The 19,335-nt window shown below is 43.5% G+C and overlaps 4 protein-coding genes across 4 annotated transcripts; 3 read left to right on the top strand and 1 right to left on the bottom strand.

Annotated features, from left to right (window-relative positions):
• Positions 1–1,063: 1,063 nt before the first annotated feature.
• Bfra_000855 (uncharacterized protein) lies at positions 1,064–1,309 on the top strand (the record flags this gene model as incomplete). The annotated part of the gene is made up of 1 exon (XM_037331299.1): positions 1,064–1,309. One exon carries the CDS (start codon positions 1,064–1,066, stop codon positions 1,307–1,309), a length of 246 nt encoding a protein of 81 aa, XP_037197632.1.
• A 7,564-nt stretch (positions 1,310–8,873) lies between these two features.
• On the top strand, positions 8,874–11,220 carry Bfra_000854 (putative glucan endo alpha-glucosidase agn1 protein; the record flags this gene model as incomplete). Its single annotated transcript, XM_037331298.1, has 3 exons — positions 8,874–8,995; positions 9,811–10,590; positions 10,668–11,220. The coding sequence occupies 3 exons, from the start codon at positions 8,874–8,876 to the stop codon at positions 11,218–11,220; spliced, it is 1,455 nt and encodes a 484-aa protein (XP_037197631.1).
• A 1,335-nt stretch (positions 11,221–12,555) lies between these two features.
• Bfra_000853 (putative nop14-like family protein) lies at positions 12,556–15,395 on the top strand (the record flags this gene model as incomplete). The annotated part of the gene is made up of 3 exons (XM_037331297.1): positions 12,556–12,846; positions 12,894–14,939; positions 14,991–15,395. 3 exons carry the CDS (start codon positions 12,556–12,558, stop codon positions 15,393–15,395), a joined length of 2,742 nt encoding a protein of 913 aa, XP_037197630.1.
• Positions 15,396–15,724: 329 nt separating this feature from the next.
• Bfra_000852 (putative prolyl oligopeptidase protein) lies at positions 15,725–18,332 on the bottom strand (the record flags this gene model as incomplete). The annotated part of the gene is made up of 7 exons (XM_037331296.1): positions 15,725–15,853; positions 15,921–16,302; positions 16,364–16,563; positions 16,619–17,157; positions 17,211–17,687; positions 17,869–17,957; positions 18,016–18,332. 7 exons carry the CDS (start codon positions 18,330–18,332, stop codon positions 15,725–15,727), a joined length of 2,133 nt encoding a protein of 710 aa, XP_037197629.1.
• Positions 18,333–19,335: the final 1,003 nt, after the last annotated feature.

Raw genomic sequence — 19,335 nt, 5'->3', positions numbered from 1 at the left:
ATACCACACTTATATCTCATCTCCGACCGACCAAGAAGATAGCATACATCTACTGTCTCATCCCCAGGAAATATAACATGCAGAAACTCCTCTCAATGCAAGAATCAATCACTATTCCAACTCATCACATGGTGTACTGGTCGTCTCACTCGTGGTTTTCGGTCATCGCTGTCTTAGTCGAGATGGCTGGTGATATGACGGAGCGACGAGGTGAATACTTATGAAGTTATGTGAAGAGAGGTCGAGAGATGATGCCATTAGTGCTACAGTGGTGTCTGTTAATACCTGGTGCCTGCCCAGCGGCAAGGAAGAAATTCGCGTACCTTGTCTTTGCAGCAGCTGCAGGTGCTTGAGCAACCTTCACTGGCAGCATGAGTGCAGCAAGAGCATGGAGACATGATGAATATTGGTATGTTGTTTGTGGAGTGTGTCGGTTGGTTTGATCGTGGTGATTTGTGTGGATGTTCGTTTGATTGATTGTATTGATGTATTGCTGATGAAAGAATACCAAAAACAAGAGGAAGTAAAGCAGGTACTTATACTCACAGGTCGAAGCTATAAACTTCAAAGATTGGCCAGCGGGAGCTTGCGAAAATTGGCTAGAGTGCGAGGCATAGAATACGACCGGCGAGTGACCTACGCTTCCAGGATTCATCCTGACGAATTGAGAAAGGAGGGGTCCCCAAACTAAAGTTAGATGCCATGAATTACACAACAGGCGGAACAAGAGGCAAGTGATCAACCATCATTTGATAATGATTACTCGACGGCGTGGGTGTCCTTCCCCGGAGATCTTAGTGTCACGTTCGTACTTTGCTTTTTTGGGTAACCCGAGAGCATGAATTCATTGACAGTGGGGTATTTTGGTGAAGGTGTGGTCAGATATTCTTACACGATTATTGCGCCGATCTTAAGCAGCATGGCCTCACCTGAGGTGACACGACGTCGGGAAATTTCAAGATATATTCAATGATGCAGCTTGCTCGAAGAAGGACAATCAGTCGCGGCAAAACAGCGACCCGGATAAAGTCACGGAGAGTTTCTCGGATACACTGATGTCCATATGGTACTAGTTCAACATTATTCTTCTAAGATGATGTTTGGAGGCAATGTGACTTATCCATTCTTGGGTAGAGATGGCAAGGCTGAGACACTCTGGACAAATGGATGCATTGATAAGATGGAAGATAAGAAGGCTTTAAAGACGTGGCAGCACCTTTATGGAGGCTTGAGTCGCGAAGGGGATGATGGTTCAGCGTTTGCGCTGTATGACAATGTAGGTGTGGTCGGGAAAGCCTTAGAGTCTTGAGCTGACGAATCCTTGGACTTGGTACTGGGATGGGATCAAGCTGGGAGATTGTAACCCACTCATAAGGCCACGAGGAAACTTTCCCGCCCGCGAAAGAAGGCTTATGATACTTTGATGATAGGATAAACTATTACAAAATCATAACAAATGGAAAGGAATACAGTTGGTAAGTCGTGCAATGAGGATTTACCTGCGTTTACCCCGCATTCATCGCAAGGGGGATAAGTAGTGGGGTATTCATCGAGAGTGTCTCATGTCACAATCACAAAGATCAACATTTTGGAAGCAGAATACGATAAAATATTTGGAGTCAAGATGACAATTGATTTGATATCAAAGCAAGTTTGAGAACTCCTTTCCCTTTCCGTTTCCTTTCCGCATGAAACCCAGATATCAAAAGCTTTCCATTCCCCCAAGTTTGCTGCATCAAGTCCAACCCAACGACAATCTTTCTGTATCCATTGCGTACCCGGCTAAATAGAAAAGCGTCCGCCCACAAGATCAAGATGTTTTGTTCGCATCGAAGAGGAGGATTTTCAATAGGAAATGCGAGGTCATTTCGAGAGAGATGAGAAGGTGTTTAATGAACGGAATTGAGTATCATATTGAAGAATCGATTAGCAGGTGCACTCGTCCTTTTTGCATTGGCCTATCAATAGTATTAGTACGAATTCCCAACCAACTCAAGAATGGAAAACAAGGACTGGAAACTGGAAAGTAAGATACATACAAGCATCACCGCAGCCGCATGTGCTTTCTCCAGGCATCTTGATAGATTTGAGGTAGTGGTGGTTAAAGGTTGAGGTTGTTTGAAGATTTGTTGATTCGTTGATGTGAAGTAGTAGGCAGACTTGTTTCTTTCGTGGTTGTGGTTGTAAGACTTAACTGGAAAGAAGTTGAGCTCTTAAGTATCTCCAGGATAGAATCGGAATCGCTTGCATTCACTCCGTTTTTACAATCACTTCTCGTCTCGACCAACAATATCCATTCACATTGCGCTCTTTGTGCGTCTCTTAGTTATTCAATGGAGCAAGGCGCATGCGTGCGGTGTTATTGCTTTACCCCACCACACCGCACAAACCGCTCACCCAACCATGTAGCATCTGACCCTTCCGAGCCCCCCTCCTTCACCCAATCCAGTGGATGCTTCCTGACACAACCCCGCTATCGTACACGACCTAATAGGTAATAGCAAATTGATAGGCAATACATTCACCCGGATATCGTATAAATGTCGTGTGAGACTGTGAACCTGGGAATCCGTGGTTGATATTTACAGTAATAGACAGTTTAATGGGACACCGCACCCCACCTCATGAAACCCTTTCCGTTTCGCTAATCCTTGTGTGATTGTGACTAGGTATGGCTCGTATGGGGCGGGCTAGATGATTTCGGGTGGTGTTAGTGGGGGGGAGGTAGGTAGGAAGTAGAAAGGGTCCGAGGATTTGTTATTCATTCTTTTTCGTTCTGTTGCGCATGCCGCAGCACATGCTAATGATTCATTTGATTTTGAAGGCGATTGACTGGGGTGGTGAATTTTGGATTGATAGATTAGAGGATTACGGATATTCACATGCTTTGATGCTCGCTTTACGTGTACGTGGGTGTTCTGTTGTGGCAATGGCAATAGCATTATCTCGCAACTGGGAATTTAAGGTAACCTGGAGGATTACTTGCAGTAGTAGGCAGGTAGGTATCTAGAGGACGTACTGTGATAGCAAGTGATGATATGATAATGTGAATGATATTCAACTTACTTACCTGCTTACTTACCTACCAACCTATTCTCAACAAGGGTACCGTGGTATGGTACAGAGTATATACGTACGTACACAGCACGATGAAAAGAAAGTTTGCCAATGTGAGGTTACGATATGATATGTATGTGGTAGTAACATGATTCAATTCGTGCATGGAGGATCGTACGGCGTAGGAGAGAGCACAGCGTTTGGGACGAGGGGACGAATGAGAAGGGAGGTGTAGATAGATTTCCTATATAGGTAGATGGATAGGTTGAGAATCTGCTTATCGGAGGAGATCCTGAGAGCGTGGATTGGCAATCGGATAATTGGTATGGAATGGGCGTTGTCTCTTGGACTTGAAAGGTTCCTTTCCTTTCTTTCTCCTCTTTGGTTTTTGGGGAGAGCGAGGAGAGATCGACTAGAGGAACTAACTCAGTATTGCAAAGCAAGAGCATGGATTGTGCAGCGGCTTGCTCCTCTGGTTTTCGCATGCAGATAGCAGGAATTCGTAGCGTGTGCTTGAGTCAGGACTTTTTTTTGTTCGTCGTATTTACGCGTGTGAGATAGGGTATGAAGAAATATCTCGCATGCGTCATGAGATAAGTGAGGTCGTCGTGTCTTTCTTCATACTTGTCTTGTCTTGTCTTGTCAGATGTGTAGTGTTGTGTTGTGTTGTCAGTGAGGCTATATCGGAAGTGGGTAGTTTGGCCGGATCATGTGATGTGGGTGAGTGTTGATATATGTATGTCTTGATGATCGGTAGTACGTGGAGGATGGAAATGAGGGGATGAGGTTGGGGATGATGAAATGGGGGGTTTTGATATTCTGTTTGCTTCTTCGTGTTGCTGTTTGGTTTTTCTTTTGGTTTGGGGGTTCTTTCCTTTCTTTTTTCTTCTCCTCCCCAAAGTTGGGATGCGAGGTCGATACTAAGACATAGCACAAGTGTGACTGTGTGTATAACCTCGAAGCATCTTAGATGGTGTTTTAGATTAGTGTTGTAGTTGTGGTATGTATGGGGAAGAGATGGAAAGACCTCATGTGGCGATTTTGGTGATTTTGGTGATAGAGTATGTTGGAATCAAAAATCGTTGATACTTACTTCACATTGTCATTTTCTGCCTCTCTTCCCTTTATCAAATACTCAGCAGAGCACTATCTAAGTACTCATTATTAGGCATTGATAAACATGGTATGTCTGTAGTATGCATCTCAGATCCTGTCGGAGGATCATATCTACTAGTTTGGATCATACTCAGCATGAAGGTAAATATTGCTCGCATCTTCATTCATGGCAACACAATGTTACGGGCTGTGTATCCGGGAGCAATTCCATGATACCGCGATTTTTGTAGATAGGTTCATACACGGAGAATGTCAAGTCTCTTCGCTGATAGCGGCTTCTCTCCTTTCAGCTATTCTTTTACTGTCCCTGTCCCCCCTTTCTCTCCGGATACCCTGTACCGCCGACACCATCCAACTCCATCTCATCATATCTCCAGAAACTCTATTGTCTTCTACATACAACTATAGTCTGAAGAGCATGAAAATACTGAGTCTATTCTATCAAAAGACAAACTTCAGATTGAAAAATAGAGTAGCCGAAGATAATCATCCTTAGTGAACTCACCCCCGATTCGCATAACACAAAAACTGTTTATATTCTCTCACGACCACAAAACCGTCACATACGACCATAGACTGAAGAGAATTGGGCATCCCGTCCGCTCTGCCATACACAAGCTTCAGATCGGTGGATTAGTAGTTGGGTGGGTGACCACCAGCGAATCCCCACTGTTGTATGTTTTTGATTTTATTTTTTGACTTTTCTAACTTGGTGGAAAGTAGTTTTGAAGGAGGTTTGGCGACAAAGTGTTTTGTTGTGTTGTAAGTGAGCATTTTGGAAACAGTATGAAGAGCGACGTCGATGTTTTGATAGCACTTGGTTCTTCGATGTGGAGCATATTCGCGTCTGTTGATGGGCTGTGTAACGTAACACGACAGTATGAAATCCGGGGCTTATGACTGAAGAATAGATGATGTGCAGGAAGGGAATGCAATAAGATTGGCAAACCGTATCCCTATGGGAAATATCAGGGGAGGAACAATGCGATAATTTTCGAAATTGGCGAGGAGAGCTGATCATGAGCGGAATTCATGTCGCTCATCTTTTTCGATGACCCTGATTCTAGCTGAATTGACCTTTTGCTGTTTAAAGCTTATGATTGAGAAGAAGCTTCTATTTATTCTTAAAGAACGTTCTAAACTGATCGTATATCTAAGAGGGAAGCTCAGCGTTTTGTAGATACAAATGTTCCAAGCGGGCTTGATATTTACATTATGAAACTATTCTTGTCAAAATCGTGAAATTGTTTGATAGGTACTCAGGAGTAAGGAATTATTCTTGGTTGCGAGTACATGGAAGAAACGGATTCGCAATTCTGGTTGGTTTCGAGGGCATGCCCATATGAACCGTTTAGTAGTCGTATACGACCTGGGGCTTTCTTCGTCCAACTGGAATAGTACTCCCCAGTGATTACTTCTCCTTACGAGTTATGCTCCTTTCACCATCTCGATATATAAGTCTCTAGTTAGGGTTCTCCTCATTCATTTTCAATATCATCTGATTATATCCTGAGGAAAAACGATATTTCGCTTACAGTTTCTTACAATCATCCATATTGACAGCTAGCTGTTGAAAAATCAAGATGGTTCTTGAAGTAACACCTCGTGCGTACCTGTCCTGTGACTATAGTTTTCGAGATTGAAAATATGGAGGTGATAAGCTAAGAGAGAACGAAGGAGGAAGCAGAGATAGATACCCCAGTCAACATCACGCAATGCTGATGCCGGGTTTCGTTTTGGGCTATCTGTTTAAAGTTTGTGATTTTATCCAGTCTTCGTGTTAATTGAGTCTCGGGTATAGAATGCAGTTTGAAACTTCCAGTTGTGCTCGGTTTGTTCTTGAGAGTATGAATGACGAATCATAATAGATGACGGTGAGTGCGAAAAGGGCAAGTTTCTATTTTACTCAAACATGTATAGATGTATAGTATAGATGAAATATGTGTCAGTCAGGAAGAAGAGGTTGAGTGAGTGAAGGGAAAACAACCCGAGAGCAGAGCATAAAGGTGTTGATGGTTGTCAGATTTCCAAACCACGGATGAGAATTTCTATTGCAAAATTTGAGAACAACGATGAATGCAATGCGCTTCTTGGCCAGACAAATAATTCACTACACAGGTATCAAATCTGAAGGAACAGTAATGTTACCCATCCGGGCACTGCAGACCTTGAGGTTTTCAGCAGGTCCAGACTGGCAAATTAGAAGTGAATTTCCAATCTTCATGTTGAGTTCGGAATACTGAGACCCCCAATGGCTAAGTGCATGCTAAATATATACTACGGCGACATCAATGAAACAATATCGATTTTCTACATGTGTCTTCTATGTGAACCTTTCCATGATTAATAAAGAAGAAATGTTTTGAACGAGGCGCAGGATATCAATTCCGACCCAACTGATTTACAAGAAAGTCTGTGATTATTTTCATCCTTCGACTTACTGACCGCGTGAAACATGAGGATGAAGATATAAAATGACAAAGACATTTGCTGTCTCGCGAGGGAGTCACATCACTGGATGGGATATAAATGCCTCGCGAGAGAAACCATATGATTGGAAGAATATATTAGTGATCAGGATTTCGAATGGCGGGGTTATACTGTAGGGTTGCAGAAAATGGTGGCTGTGTATTCTACCTACATATGTGTGTTCAGATTTTAGGGGGCCGTTGGAGCTCGAGCTTTGAACCCTGGTTATCAGATGTGATCCTTACCGAATTATCCTTGGAAACTCGTGGATTTCGGTATTGTGGGGGATGGCGATCATTAATGAGAGCCGGGAAGGAAGGCCATGTGTTTAGTAAATTATTGTGAGGATCATTGTTTGAAGGATGCAATGCTTGCTGTTTACGTTGATGAGTAACAGTGAGTAAGGGATAAGCGAGTTTGATCATCGTAAGGGTACGTATTTGGTGCGTGGAGTTGGGATGTCAGATTGAGATATTTATATTGATGCTAATACTGGAAATAGAACAAAGATAATTGATTCTTAGTCGCTAGATAGAAAGATGTATAAAACATGGAGGCATGCTTACAGAAATCGAAGGAAGCTACGAGATCATTCGGAAATTTACAGTTCCAGAATCCTCCATTTATGTTACAAATCTCCCGATTGTCTTGAAATTTCACGGCAGGAAATTGGCTCAGCACCTTCCATTTTCAGAGCTATTGTTATTGCTCTTCTCGTACGCGAGTTCGGAGCAAGAGCAGGTCCAACAGCATGGGTACGGTAATTGTAAAAAAGAAAAATGATACGTTTGGAGACAAATACTACTCTGTCATGGGTAGATTTAGGAGGAGCATGGTTTTAGACGGCGGCATGAAGACTCTCGTTAGCTGAGTTTGCACAAATTTAGATCTTGGTGGTCAAATAGCCCTAGCTATCAGCTAGATTATCGATCGTCATGTCTGCTGGATAGATAGGACCGAAATTTTTGGCTTGCCAATTTCTAATCCAAGGTACAGCTTGGGGCCCATAAGTCCATCAAAAAAGAGATCTAGTCCCAATTAGAGACACATTGAGAATTGTTTAGTGTAGGATTTTGAACGGAACAACGAGAGACAGTACTATGAATTGCTTTATATTGTACGCAGCAATGGTGATAATAAGAGAGATGAGCAGAGCACATCATTGATGATCCCACAATTCCAATATAAAGTCATGATAATTCGCCAAGTTACCGCCGTGAACCCGAGTCATTGCTGCAGGCAATGCTGAGCACTAGTTCGACAAAATTTAAGTGCTTGCCTGAAACTTTTCAGATTCATGCCAAGCCTTTTCCTTTTGGCCATTTGCTACTTTAGCAGACACCATGGTCAATATGACCACAAAGTTTGAGTATGACATTCGAGTGCCGAATAGTTACTAAATTGGACATTACATTCTGAAAAGAGTTCGAAGGCTTCTCCGGGAGTCCGGGACCGGATGTTAGCTTATTAGCATACCGAGATCTATACCGAGGTTTCCCCAATTTTAGAGAAGACCGAAATCACCACGATCACAACATGCTAATGCCCAAAACGTGATGTCGCCCGAGGATAGAGAATAGATGCAGACCGAGAATAGTATCACAAACCTACAAGGCATCGTGAACTCATCAGTATAGATTTCTGATATTCCGGAAGCACAGCTGTCCAATCCAAGAGCTGAACCTTGGCCGGCTAATCTACCCTAGCTAGCTGCACTTGAGGTCGAACTACTGGAGTACATTTTACATTTCTGATTGGGTAAAACCGATTGTTCTGGCGGTAGGATATCTTCTACGGGGTCCAAGGACGCAACGAGCCGCCAGAGTCCGGTAGTTTCGTATTGAGACTTGATTAGCCTAATTTGGTAAAGAACAGAAGATTGGGTATTGTTATGCAAGGTGTTCGTTGACAACCAAACTTTGAATTATCTTATAACGATAAGGCTCGACGCTGACTGAATCGCCGAAAGTCCTTGAACTTGAGTGTATTCCGCACAACTCTCTTGTACCGATATATTTGCGTAAGGGATAATTGTACCGCGCGACCAACCTTAATCGATTATTAGCAATACTTTTATGTTATCAGCCCTGTTGCAGTACCAGGTCAGACCAGGACTCGCTGGTAGAGACCAACAAGTAGGTATTTTAAGATTTTCTTTTCCCAAGCTTATTACTCGTACATTCAAACAAAGATAGACCCTGACCCTGACCGCGAATAAACAAATAAGCAGAATGGCGCCATCATCAAGAAATTGTTTCCGTCAACTCTTTATGACAAATTACTCAAGTCGAAGGGATGATGGTGGCAGTGAACAGGAAGCCAAATCCGATGAAAGACTAGTACAACCTGGTAAGTGACATAACTGTATCGTATACCCAGTACCTAGATTGGCACGGGATAAGATATCGGAGAGTACACACACGATGTTGTGTTTCGTTCCATTTTGTGTTACTCATACTCTACCGTTTGTTCATCTGAACTTCTCCCTTTTTTGCCGTTGCAGATCAAATTATCGTTCATCCGTACATTTTTCAAACGCTTGTCAAGCTTATCACATTGGACTCCACAGTAGCCAAAGATCAGACGCCTCTAGCCGCGATCTGATAGCAAACTTTTTTCCTTGTTTGGAAACGCGGGACGATTGGCATGGACCTGCAGAAGGACCGAAACCCAATCAGAGGCCAAGATCATACAATTACCCCTGAGCGAACAAACAGCCGCGGGGAGATCAGTTGGCTTGAAGGATTTCATAGGTCGCCGCCTTGTTTCAACTTTTCATATCCCATGTCATGATTTCTAACAATCAAACAATTTTAAGGTACCCCTGGCGTAAATCCTGCAGGTCCTACAAAGGAGTACAAAGTAGTACCCGCACTGAATTAAGTGAAATAGGATGCGATGGCTGCCAGCTGCGTCGAAAAGAATAGTTTCTCAACTTCTCTCTTCCTTTTATACAAAGTTCAATATATAGTTGTAGCCTGGTGCTCTGCTGTATGTAAACCTCTACTTATCATTCCTTCAACGTAGATTTTCTGTATTCAGAATTACCACACTCCTTTATTTTTCATTTCTCTTTCGGTTGAACTGGTTTTCTTTCCGATTTGATACTCCCCGTCGATTTCAATCTCTCAATCGATTCCAATTTCTCAGTCGATTTCAATCTCTCAGTCGATTTGATCTTTTCATCATGCGATTCTCACTCCTTCTTTTGGCATCAACGCTGACTGCCTCTGTGGTTTCAGCCCAGAAGTATGTATTTGCACACGTTGTGATGGGCAATACTGCTCACCATACTACCGACGACTGGGCAACCGATATAAAAACTGCTCAGGCTGCAGGCATCGATGCCTTTACACTCAACATTGCCACTGGTGACTCAAACATCCCAACACAGGTTGAAAATGCCTTCAGTGCTGCTACAAATCTCGGCAGTAGTTTCAAACTATTCTTCTCTTTCGACTATCTTGGTGGAAGCGGACCCTGGCCGGCTACAGGCTCGTCCTCGGTTGCATCATATCTCAACAAATATGGGGTCAGTTCTGCATACTTCAAGTACAACGGACAAATCTTTGTATCCACTTTTGAGGGAGTGAACAACGCCGGAGATTGGACTCCCAGTGGCCCCATCCGGAGCGCTGTTCAAAGTACTGCTGGCTCTATCTACTTCGTCCCTGATTACACGAGCTTGGGCCCTGATGGGTTCAGCGCACAACTCAACAATGTTCAGGGTGGTTTTAGTTGGGACATGTGGCCAGCTGGACCAGTAAACATGACGACTGTAAACGACCTTGCTTGGAAAAATACTTTGGGTAGCAAGGCTTACATGATGGGTGTCTCCCCTTGGTTCTTCCACAGCGACGCAAACCCAATTGCATGGATGTGGAGAGGTGACAATCTTTGGTCTGAACGCTGGCAACAAGTTCTCGAAGTTCAGCCTCAATTCGTCGAGTACGTATTCTCGTCCGCCCCTCTGGGCTTTCTACTCTTAAGTGCCCCCTAAACATTAAAACTGACTCATTCCACAGAATTGTAACATGGAACGATTGGGGAGAGTCGTCATACATAGCGCCCCTGTTACATGACGAGGAGGTGCCAGCAAACTCCCTCAAATACGTCAAAAATATGCCGCATTCTAACCTTCTCACCCTCTTGCCATACTACATATCTCAGTATAAAGGCATCAAATCTAATGCCACTACCGACTCTATGCAATACTGGTACCGCACATCTCCCGCCGCTGCTGGTTTAACAGGAGGTGTTCTTGGCAATAATCCGAATCAAGGACAGATAGAATACAGTCCCAACACTCTCTGTGAAGACAAAGTATTTTTCACAGCATTATTGCAATCAGCTGCCGATGTGCACGTGCAGATTGGCGAATCATCAGTGACGAGTTACTCTGGAAAAGCTGGCTTGAACAGTTGGAGCCATGGATTTTCAGGACAGACTGGTAATGTGACCTTCTCTATTGTCCGAAATTCGCAGACGGTCAAATCTGAGAGCGGAACTGAGATTACGGCGGAGAGTTCGGTGGTCGGCGGTCTTACAAATTTCAATGTTTGGGTAGGAGGTTTCTAGGGTTCTAGTTGCAGGTGTTGATGAGTGGTGATATCTTCGATTTCAACGTGCTTTCAAAGCCATCAACGCCTTAAGTGGCTCACGACTGAAAACACGGACCTTTTACATTTCCTACAATCACGTTTTTAAAGCACATTATAACGATTTTCTTATAAGGATTAAGATAGATGGGATGAAACTAGATGGCTTGGTCTCATGGCAGGGGATGGTTTTATTTTCTTTACGCTCTTTTAGCATTTCTATTCGATTCGTTCTGTCTAACGACAGCTGGGACGGCAGAGCCTCTCCATTTTCATCTATATACCCAATGTTTAGATATCCAGCATTGTGTATACACACATACACTTCGGGGCATGGGTTATGGGATGTAGACAGACTATGATTTATGAAGGATTTTTTGTTTATGTGTATTATGTTACTATCACTTTCTTGTATATTAGATTATTAGTATGCCCATCTAGGCATAAACCAATCACTTAGCAATGGATTTCAAATCAGAACAAACAGTGCATCTTAACTCTTGGGTCTCAATCTATTGAATGATTACCGAAACATGAGCATCTTTTCAAAATAGACGCAGTAGTGGATACAACGCGGGTGGGTCACTGGTTCACATTAGACGCCTGAGAATTCTTCATGCATCTCGTGCATGATCAAAGAACTTCTGCCTCCTCTCATCACAATATGCTACTGCTAAGGTCACCTTGCACATCACTTGCTTTTGATTCGGTAAAATTCTCGATCTAGAAAGCAATTCGAACTTGTAGTAATATTCTGCTCAACGAATGACATGGATAGTACATGAGCATCTCTATTGGTCCTTGATGCTTTGGTTCGAGTTTGACAATTAGGCATCGTTCAATACTTTTTGTGAAACCCAGCAATCGAATGCTTTTGAATATCCCAATAGAATTACGGTTCATTAGGTCCATCGGTGTATCTGGCTTCACAGCCATTTTGTATAGAGAAGTCATAGGTCGGATTCCGGGTTGAAGTTAGGATATTTCGACTAGATAATCGTAAGAGATCAAAATACAAACAGCAGCCATTAGACCCAGAAATGTTACATATAGAGTTGTAACACCACTCCATGGTTTTCTGTTTGTTTTCCATCAGTATGGCTATTTCAGTGTCAATAAACCTCAGCTTTGTCAGACGTTGATAAATAAGAGCCGAGTCGGATCAATAGTTTAGCCGTTAAAGCCACATCGATCTCAGAACACTAGCCACAGGCAATTGACGATAAGCGATAAAAAAAAGTCATGTCGAAAAAAAGTTCGAGTAGTGAAATAATACTTACCACGAGCTCTTGACTTTCACTGCCATCCCATCAAGATGCCGCCATCCCAGCTCAAGAGGCTGAAAGCCTCTCTCCGAGAGCAAGGAATTGTTGGTCCTCAGCAATCGAAGAAGCAAAAGAAACAAAATGCACAGAATGGCGCAAATAAGGAGAAGAAAATCAAGAGAAGTGTCGCGCTCAATGGAATTCGAGACCAATTCAACCCGTTCGAAATCAAGCAGGCTAAAGCACCCAAATTCGAAGTTACAAGTAACAAAACACTTGGCGGAAGGATTTCAAAGGGTATCAAGAAACCAGGTGTTGCGAGGGGTCTTGCGGAAGAGAATGTAAGTTCGTACGAAAGGATGTTTGACATCTGCTAATGTTCTACCAGCGCCGTAAAACTTTACTTGTTGAAATGCAAAGTAGAAACCGAGTAGGAGGTATAATAGATAAGCGTTTCGGAGAAAATGACCCCTCAATGGCTCCCGAAGATAAAATGCTCGAACGTTTTACGCAGGAGAAGCAGAGGGGCCACAAGAATAGCTCGGCATTCGATCTTGAAGACGACGAATTCTCTGGTGAGCTTACGCATATGGGACAATCGCTTTCTTTAGATGGTCCTGCAATCCGTGATGATTTCGATGAGGAGGGATTGGAGTTGTCGGACGCTGAGGACCACGAGTCCGACGAGGAGCGACAAGCACGAAAGCGCCGTCGAGGCTCAAATTCCGAAGGGTCAGATGAGGATGAAGAGGGAACAGCTTTGCCAGAACGAAAAAAATCGAAGCAGGAGGTTATGAAGGAACTTATCGCTAAATCTAAAATGCACAAATATGAGCGTCAAGCAGCCAAGGATGATGATGAGGACTTGCGAGAAGAATTGGACAAGGATATGTCGAGCATTCATGAACTTCTTCGCGGCATGGCTCACAAACCGCTACCAGCACCAGCTGCGGCACCAGAGGATATCTCTGGCATGAATCCGGAGCGGATAGCATTGATGAACGGCGGCGACAGAGCGAAGCTGGAAAAGGAATATGATATTCGAATGAGGCAGATGGCGCAAGACAAACGATCCCAACCTACCGAAAGATCGAAAACCGAGGACGAGAAGATGGAGAAGGAATCAAGAAGATTGCGAGAATTAGAAGAGAAGAGATTGCGTCGTATGGAGGGTGTGGCAGAAGAAAGTGACGACGAAGAAGATAACCGCGCACGAAGGGCAGATGACGAAGAGGAAGAGGAAGAGGAAGAAGATTATGGACTGGGAGAAGGTATCAAAACACGACCTAGTGCTGCGGAATTAGGTGCCGATGATGAGGACGATTTCGTTATAGATGACGATCTCGTAGCAAGTGGCTCAGACATTGACGAGTCGGAGGGCGAATCTGATGGAGAGGACGAAGAATCTAATAACGAAGATGACGAGTTTCTTGAAGGTCTGCTTACTGAAGAGGAGGCCAAAAGACCGGAATTCTTGACTGGTGCAAACGCCCCTCTTCCCGAGGTAGAGCTGCCTGCCAAAAATGGTGTTAATGGTGACCTTGCTTATACCTTTCCGTGTCCACAATCGCACGAAGAACTTCTCGAGATTACCAAAGGCATCGCCCTATTAGATCTGCCAACGGTTGTACAGCGTATCAGAGCTCTGTACCACCCTAAACTCAACTCGGAAAACAAAGTAAAGCTAGGAAGCTTCTCTGTCTCTCTCGTCTCTCATATCTCGTACCTCGCAAACCAAGCTCAGCGACCTCCTTTCTCCGTACTAGAGAATATTATCCGCCACATTCATTCTCTCGCCAAAACTTTCCCTCTTGAGATTGCCAACGCCTTCAGACGACATCTCGACGAGATCAATCAATCACGAGCTTTGGCTTTGAAGGCTGGTGATCTTGTAGTTCTCACGGCGATTGGAACGATATTCCCAACCTCAGATCATTTCCATCAAGTAGTCACTCCTGCAATCTTGACCATGGGACGCTATCTTGGTCAAAAGATTCCTCAGGATCTATCCAATTATGCCACGGGGGCATATCTTTGCACTTTGTGCTTGCAATATCAACGATTATCGAAGAGATACGTTCCAGAGGTAGCCGGCTTCATCGAGAATACTTTATGTGCTTTGGCACCTACCAAGTTGGCTAAGATCCCAGGGAGCTTTCCATATCATGAGCCAAAGAGCTCTGTGAGGATAGAAAAGGCCTCAGCATCAGACAGACAAATTGAATTCCATGACTGTATCCCACAGGAGCTTTCGGCCGACGACGAAGAGTCCTTAAAGGTCGCTCTGTTAGAGGCAAACATCAAAATCTTGAACGCAAGTGCTGATTTATGGACTGAAAAATCAGCCTTCACTGAAGTCTTTGAACCAGCTTTGACGATCCTTAAACATTTGGGAAGCAAATCTTGCAGGTCAAAGCTTCCAGAAAATACTCAAGTAAGTCATACAGCCAATATTCGTACATTTAAATACTAACCAGCCGTCTAGACCCTCATCCGCAAATCCATTGCCAAATTCCAAACTATGTTACAACTAGCGCACCTTGCCCGTCGCCCTCTCGAACTCCACCACCACAAGCCCCTCGCCATCAAAACCTCCATACCCAAATTCGAAGACTCCTACAATCCAGATAAGCACTATGATCCAGATCGTGAGCGCGCTGAAACTGCTAAGTTAAAGGCTGAGCATAAGAAGGAGAGGAAGGGTGCTATGCGTGAATTGCGCAAGGATAGCAACTTCATCGCGAGAGAGAGCTTGAGGCAGAAGAAGGAGAAGGATGCGGCGCATGAGAAGAAGATGAAGAGACTTATTGCGGAGATCCAGGGCGAGGAAGGAAAGGAGTCGAAGGCTTATGAACGGGAGAAGGAATGGAGGAAAAAGGGAAAGAAATAGATGTGTTTCTGAAAGGATGTAAATTAATGGCGATGCGGCGCCATATGCGGTAGTGTCGCCACGTAATGTGTGGATTGGTTAGTGGTGTACATGTTGGATCTGTGGACCTGAAAGAAAATCATGCATAAATGATATAGATACCATCCCGAAGGTTAAAAGAATAAGATCCATTTTCCATATTGCTTGCTCTTCGTAAAGTTATACTTTGTTCCTTGTGTCCATGCCTTGCTATTCATTATATTCATGTGCCAATCATCCCTCCATCCCTTTCGAAAATCAATCTTGCCTTCATTGCTTCCATATATTCACGACCCCACCTGACCTGAAAACTAATTTACACTCAATTTCTCAATACTCTTTCGCAACTCTTCATTCTCCTTGGTAATGCCACTGTATTTGTTAATCCAGTCGAAAACCTCCTTATGCCAGACTCTTGAATTTTCAGGTTTCAATACCCACTAAGATCACACAACATTAGCGTTATACTACAACAACCGAGCATCTCAGGGGGAGAAAAAAACTTACATGATTTTCATCCGGAAATGTCAAGAATCTACTTTCTACTCCACGGGTTTGCAACACGTTGAATGGAGCAAGTCCCTCTGAAATGGGCAATCGATAGTCTAAATCGTTGTGGATGATTAGATGAGGGGTTGCCCAATTAGCGACGTGGCTGGCGGGATTCCATTTCGCGTATCCTTCAGGGTTGTCCCAGATTGTACCTTCGAAATCGTGATGGGGGAAGAATAGTTCGTCGGATGTGTATTGGTTTAGAGTCGAGAAGACACCGTCATGGGTCACGAGAGCTTTGAATTTTCGGCCCAAATCGTGACCTTGGATCCAATTTACCATGTATCCACCGTAACTGGCGCCACAGGCTACAGCACGGTTGGTATCGACGTAAGATCTAGATTGTGTTAATATTGACCGGTAGATATGGAAGATCAGAGAATATTCTGAAAGCTTACAGGTTCTCTTCGATATACTCAAATCCCTTCACAAGGTCTATGTATGGACGTCCACCCCATTGACCTTTAATGCCATCTTGCAACGCCATACCATAGCCAGTGCTTCCTGTCGGATTCGGGGTCACTACAACATAGCCTTGTTCGGCAAAGACCGCGGGGTTCCAACGCGTGCTCCATCCTTCGTTCCACGCACCTTGCGGCTAAATCTATAATTAGTACATTGCAAAATTTATTGTCAAGTATTGAGTCACTTACTCCGCCATGAATAAGATACGCAAGAGGATACTTCTTGTTTTTATCGAAGTTCGATGGTCGGAATACCCAAGCGTGGACTTTGTAATCTCCAGCTCCTGTATACCAGAACTCATCAACCTGCTTCTGTGAAAGTCCGAAAGCTTTTCCATCATCTGAACTGGATGAAACTGTGATTCTTTCTGAGGGTTTGGAAGGGTCGATAATTGAATAGACGCTGTTGTCAATTAAGGAACTCCCACTGAGAAATATTTCACCGCTTGGGAGAACATGCTTTTCCGTGATAGTTCCGCTGTTAGTTAGAGCTTCGGGTAATTTAGTAGCATGGCGTGGAGAAGCTGGTAGCTTGAACAGCTTTACTCGGCCGTCTTCTTCCGCTGTTACGTAGATCTGGGTTCCGTCGTTGCTGAACGTGACACTCTCGGGTTTCAAGTCCCATCCACCCTTTCCATCCTCTGTTTCGAAGAATTCTTGGACATTGGTGAGGTCAGTAATGTCAGGCACCAACAAAAGCCTTGTCTTATCACTTTCGTACTGAATACCTGGTTTATGTTAGAACATTGCTCGCTTAAAGAGATGAAAACATATTACATACTCTTCATTCTTGTGAAAATCACAGACTTAGCATCCGGCGACCACACGGGACCTTGACTATAGCCTTTCAGGTTACCAGTCTCGACCAACAGGGGCGTTGGAGCCTCTGACTCTGTGAATGTCTTCAGAGGAATGTAATATAGATCAGTCTTCGTATAGTTGGCTGGGTCAATCTTGGGATCTTTGGCAACGAAGACTATGCCGTTTTTACTAATATCGAAATCTCCTGTTCCTCCAAATGGTGGTACTGGAGACTCAAGAGATATTTTATGACCCGTCAAAGCATTCACCAATCCAGAGACTTTAACATCTCCAGATTCCTTGCTTTTTGTAATCGTTGCATACCAGATCGCATTCTTGTTTTCCGTAACCCATGCATCCCATTCTCTCACAAACAGCTTTGAGTATGTTTTGGCCGTCGACAGAGGCTTTTTAGCTGTTTCAGCATTATATAAATTGCCGGATGGAGTTGCCAAACCTGAGAGAGGTGAGAATTAGTTATACTAGAAGCGAGAGTATATTGAAAAGTGGACGGTATCTGACGATGTGACCAACATAATCGGAGATTCGTACTGAATTACCATTCACGTGGAGTTTGAACTTCGAACTCATTCGAAAAGTTCGAAGAAGAAAAAAGGACAAGTAACTATAGTACATACCAGAAACAGCTATAGCTACAACATCCGAAGTAAGAGCTGTAAGTTTCACGTTTGAGATGCCACCGTCGAAAGTCGTGATAATTTTGGGCCTACAAGCTGTCAATCAAAGTTCGTTTATGAATGATACCTATATTGAGTCATATTTACTTTTTTTGTGAATCATCTGCATCGGCCAATACCAAATGTGACACTCCCTTCTCTCCAGCTCTCAACCATATTACCTCGTTCTTCCATCCCAGCCACACTGGCTCACTATCATTCGCATTATCGCTCAGGGTTGAACTTTCCCCAGTACCTATATTCAACACATTGATTTTGGTAGACTTTGAATGAGATTGAAAAGAATATGTCGAGACAGTATACAATGCCAGTTTACCATCTGCGTTTGGTGTTGCTGCTGATCTCCGAGGTGCAGAAATCAACACCTCGGGGGTGAAAGTGGAGGAATTAACCCGGATAGTCATGGTTTGATTGTTCAACTTGATTCTGCTTCAGATGAGAATGAAATGTCTGATTGTTCGATAGTTTGATAGCTCAACTTTCCAATCGGACAAGTGATGATGATTGAGAATTAGAAAACAAAGTGTTGGATTTGGCCGCTCTCACACCGCAATGGAGCTTCATATTTACATGCACGTGATATGCGAGGTAAGTTCAACAGAAACCCCGCAAATGATATCCGACACTAGCCTTGAAATCAATTTAGTCGGATTTAACTTTAACGTTCTTCCATCAACAGCCCAACAGTCAATTTCATCCTTCATCAGAGATGTCATGATTACCTTTCTAAACTCAGCTAAGTACCAGGTAGTCGAGGCAGTGGAATACTTATATCTCCGCCACAGATTGACTTGCCGATATTTTGGTCCAAAGCCTTGGCAACGGATCTGTTGTTGGAGCGCCGTACCTAGGTTAATCAGAACCTCTCCACTTGATCATGTTGGAGTCAATTAGACCAATTTTCCACCAGTCAATATCAATCATCAAATATACTTCAGTGACCTATTCAAAGTCGTGGATGATCTTTCTCTTTAGAAAAAGTATGCATACAGTCCAGCTCTAGCCTTTTCACATCTCTTTATTTCATTTGTGTTTTCGTACTGCAATTCAATTGAAGGAATTGCATTGAGGTTTGCATATCCATACCAAGTTAAGTCATTCCTTTCGATGCCGTGTAACCCATTCTCTTTGGTGCTGCTGCGCGTCAACGAATCTCATACTCTCATCTGGGGGCCAAGTGTCTCCAGGATCACTTCCCTTGGTAGCGATTTAATCATAAAAACCGATTAAAGGACTAGAATTGGATGAGATCCCCATTTATCCTAGGCACCCAAGAATTACAATTACGATTTCTTACATATTAATGCTACTTATGATTATATGGTGTTTGCTATTTATATAACCGTGCTTGTTGGCTATTCCGCGTGCTATTTGCTATCCGCAATTCTCTCTTCGTCTTCATTTTCT

The sequence above is a fragment of the Botrytis fragariae genome (assembly GCF_013461495.1).
Source record: "Botrytis fragariae strain BVB16 chromosome Unknown tig00000001, whole genome shotgun sequence".
In the NCBI taxonomy this organism is placed as follows: Eukaryota; Fungi; Ascomycota; class Leotiomycetes; order Helotiales; family Sclerotiniaceae; genus Botrytis; species Botrytis fragariae.
The sequence above is the reverse complement of the archived record's forward strand: the minus strand, read 5'-3'. Positions and strand labels throughout refer to the sequence as shown.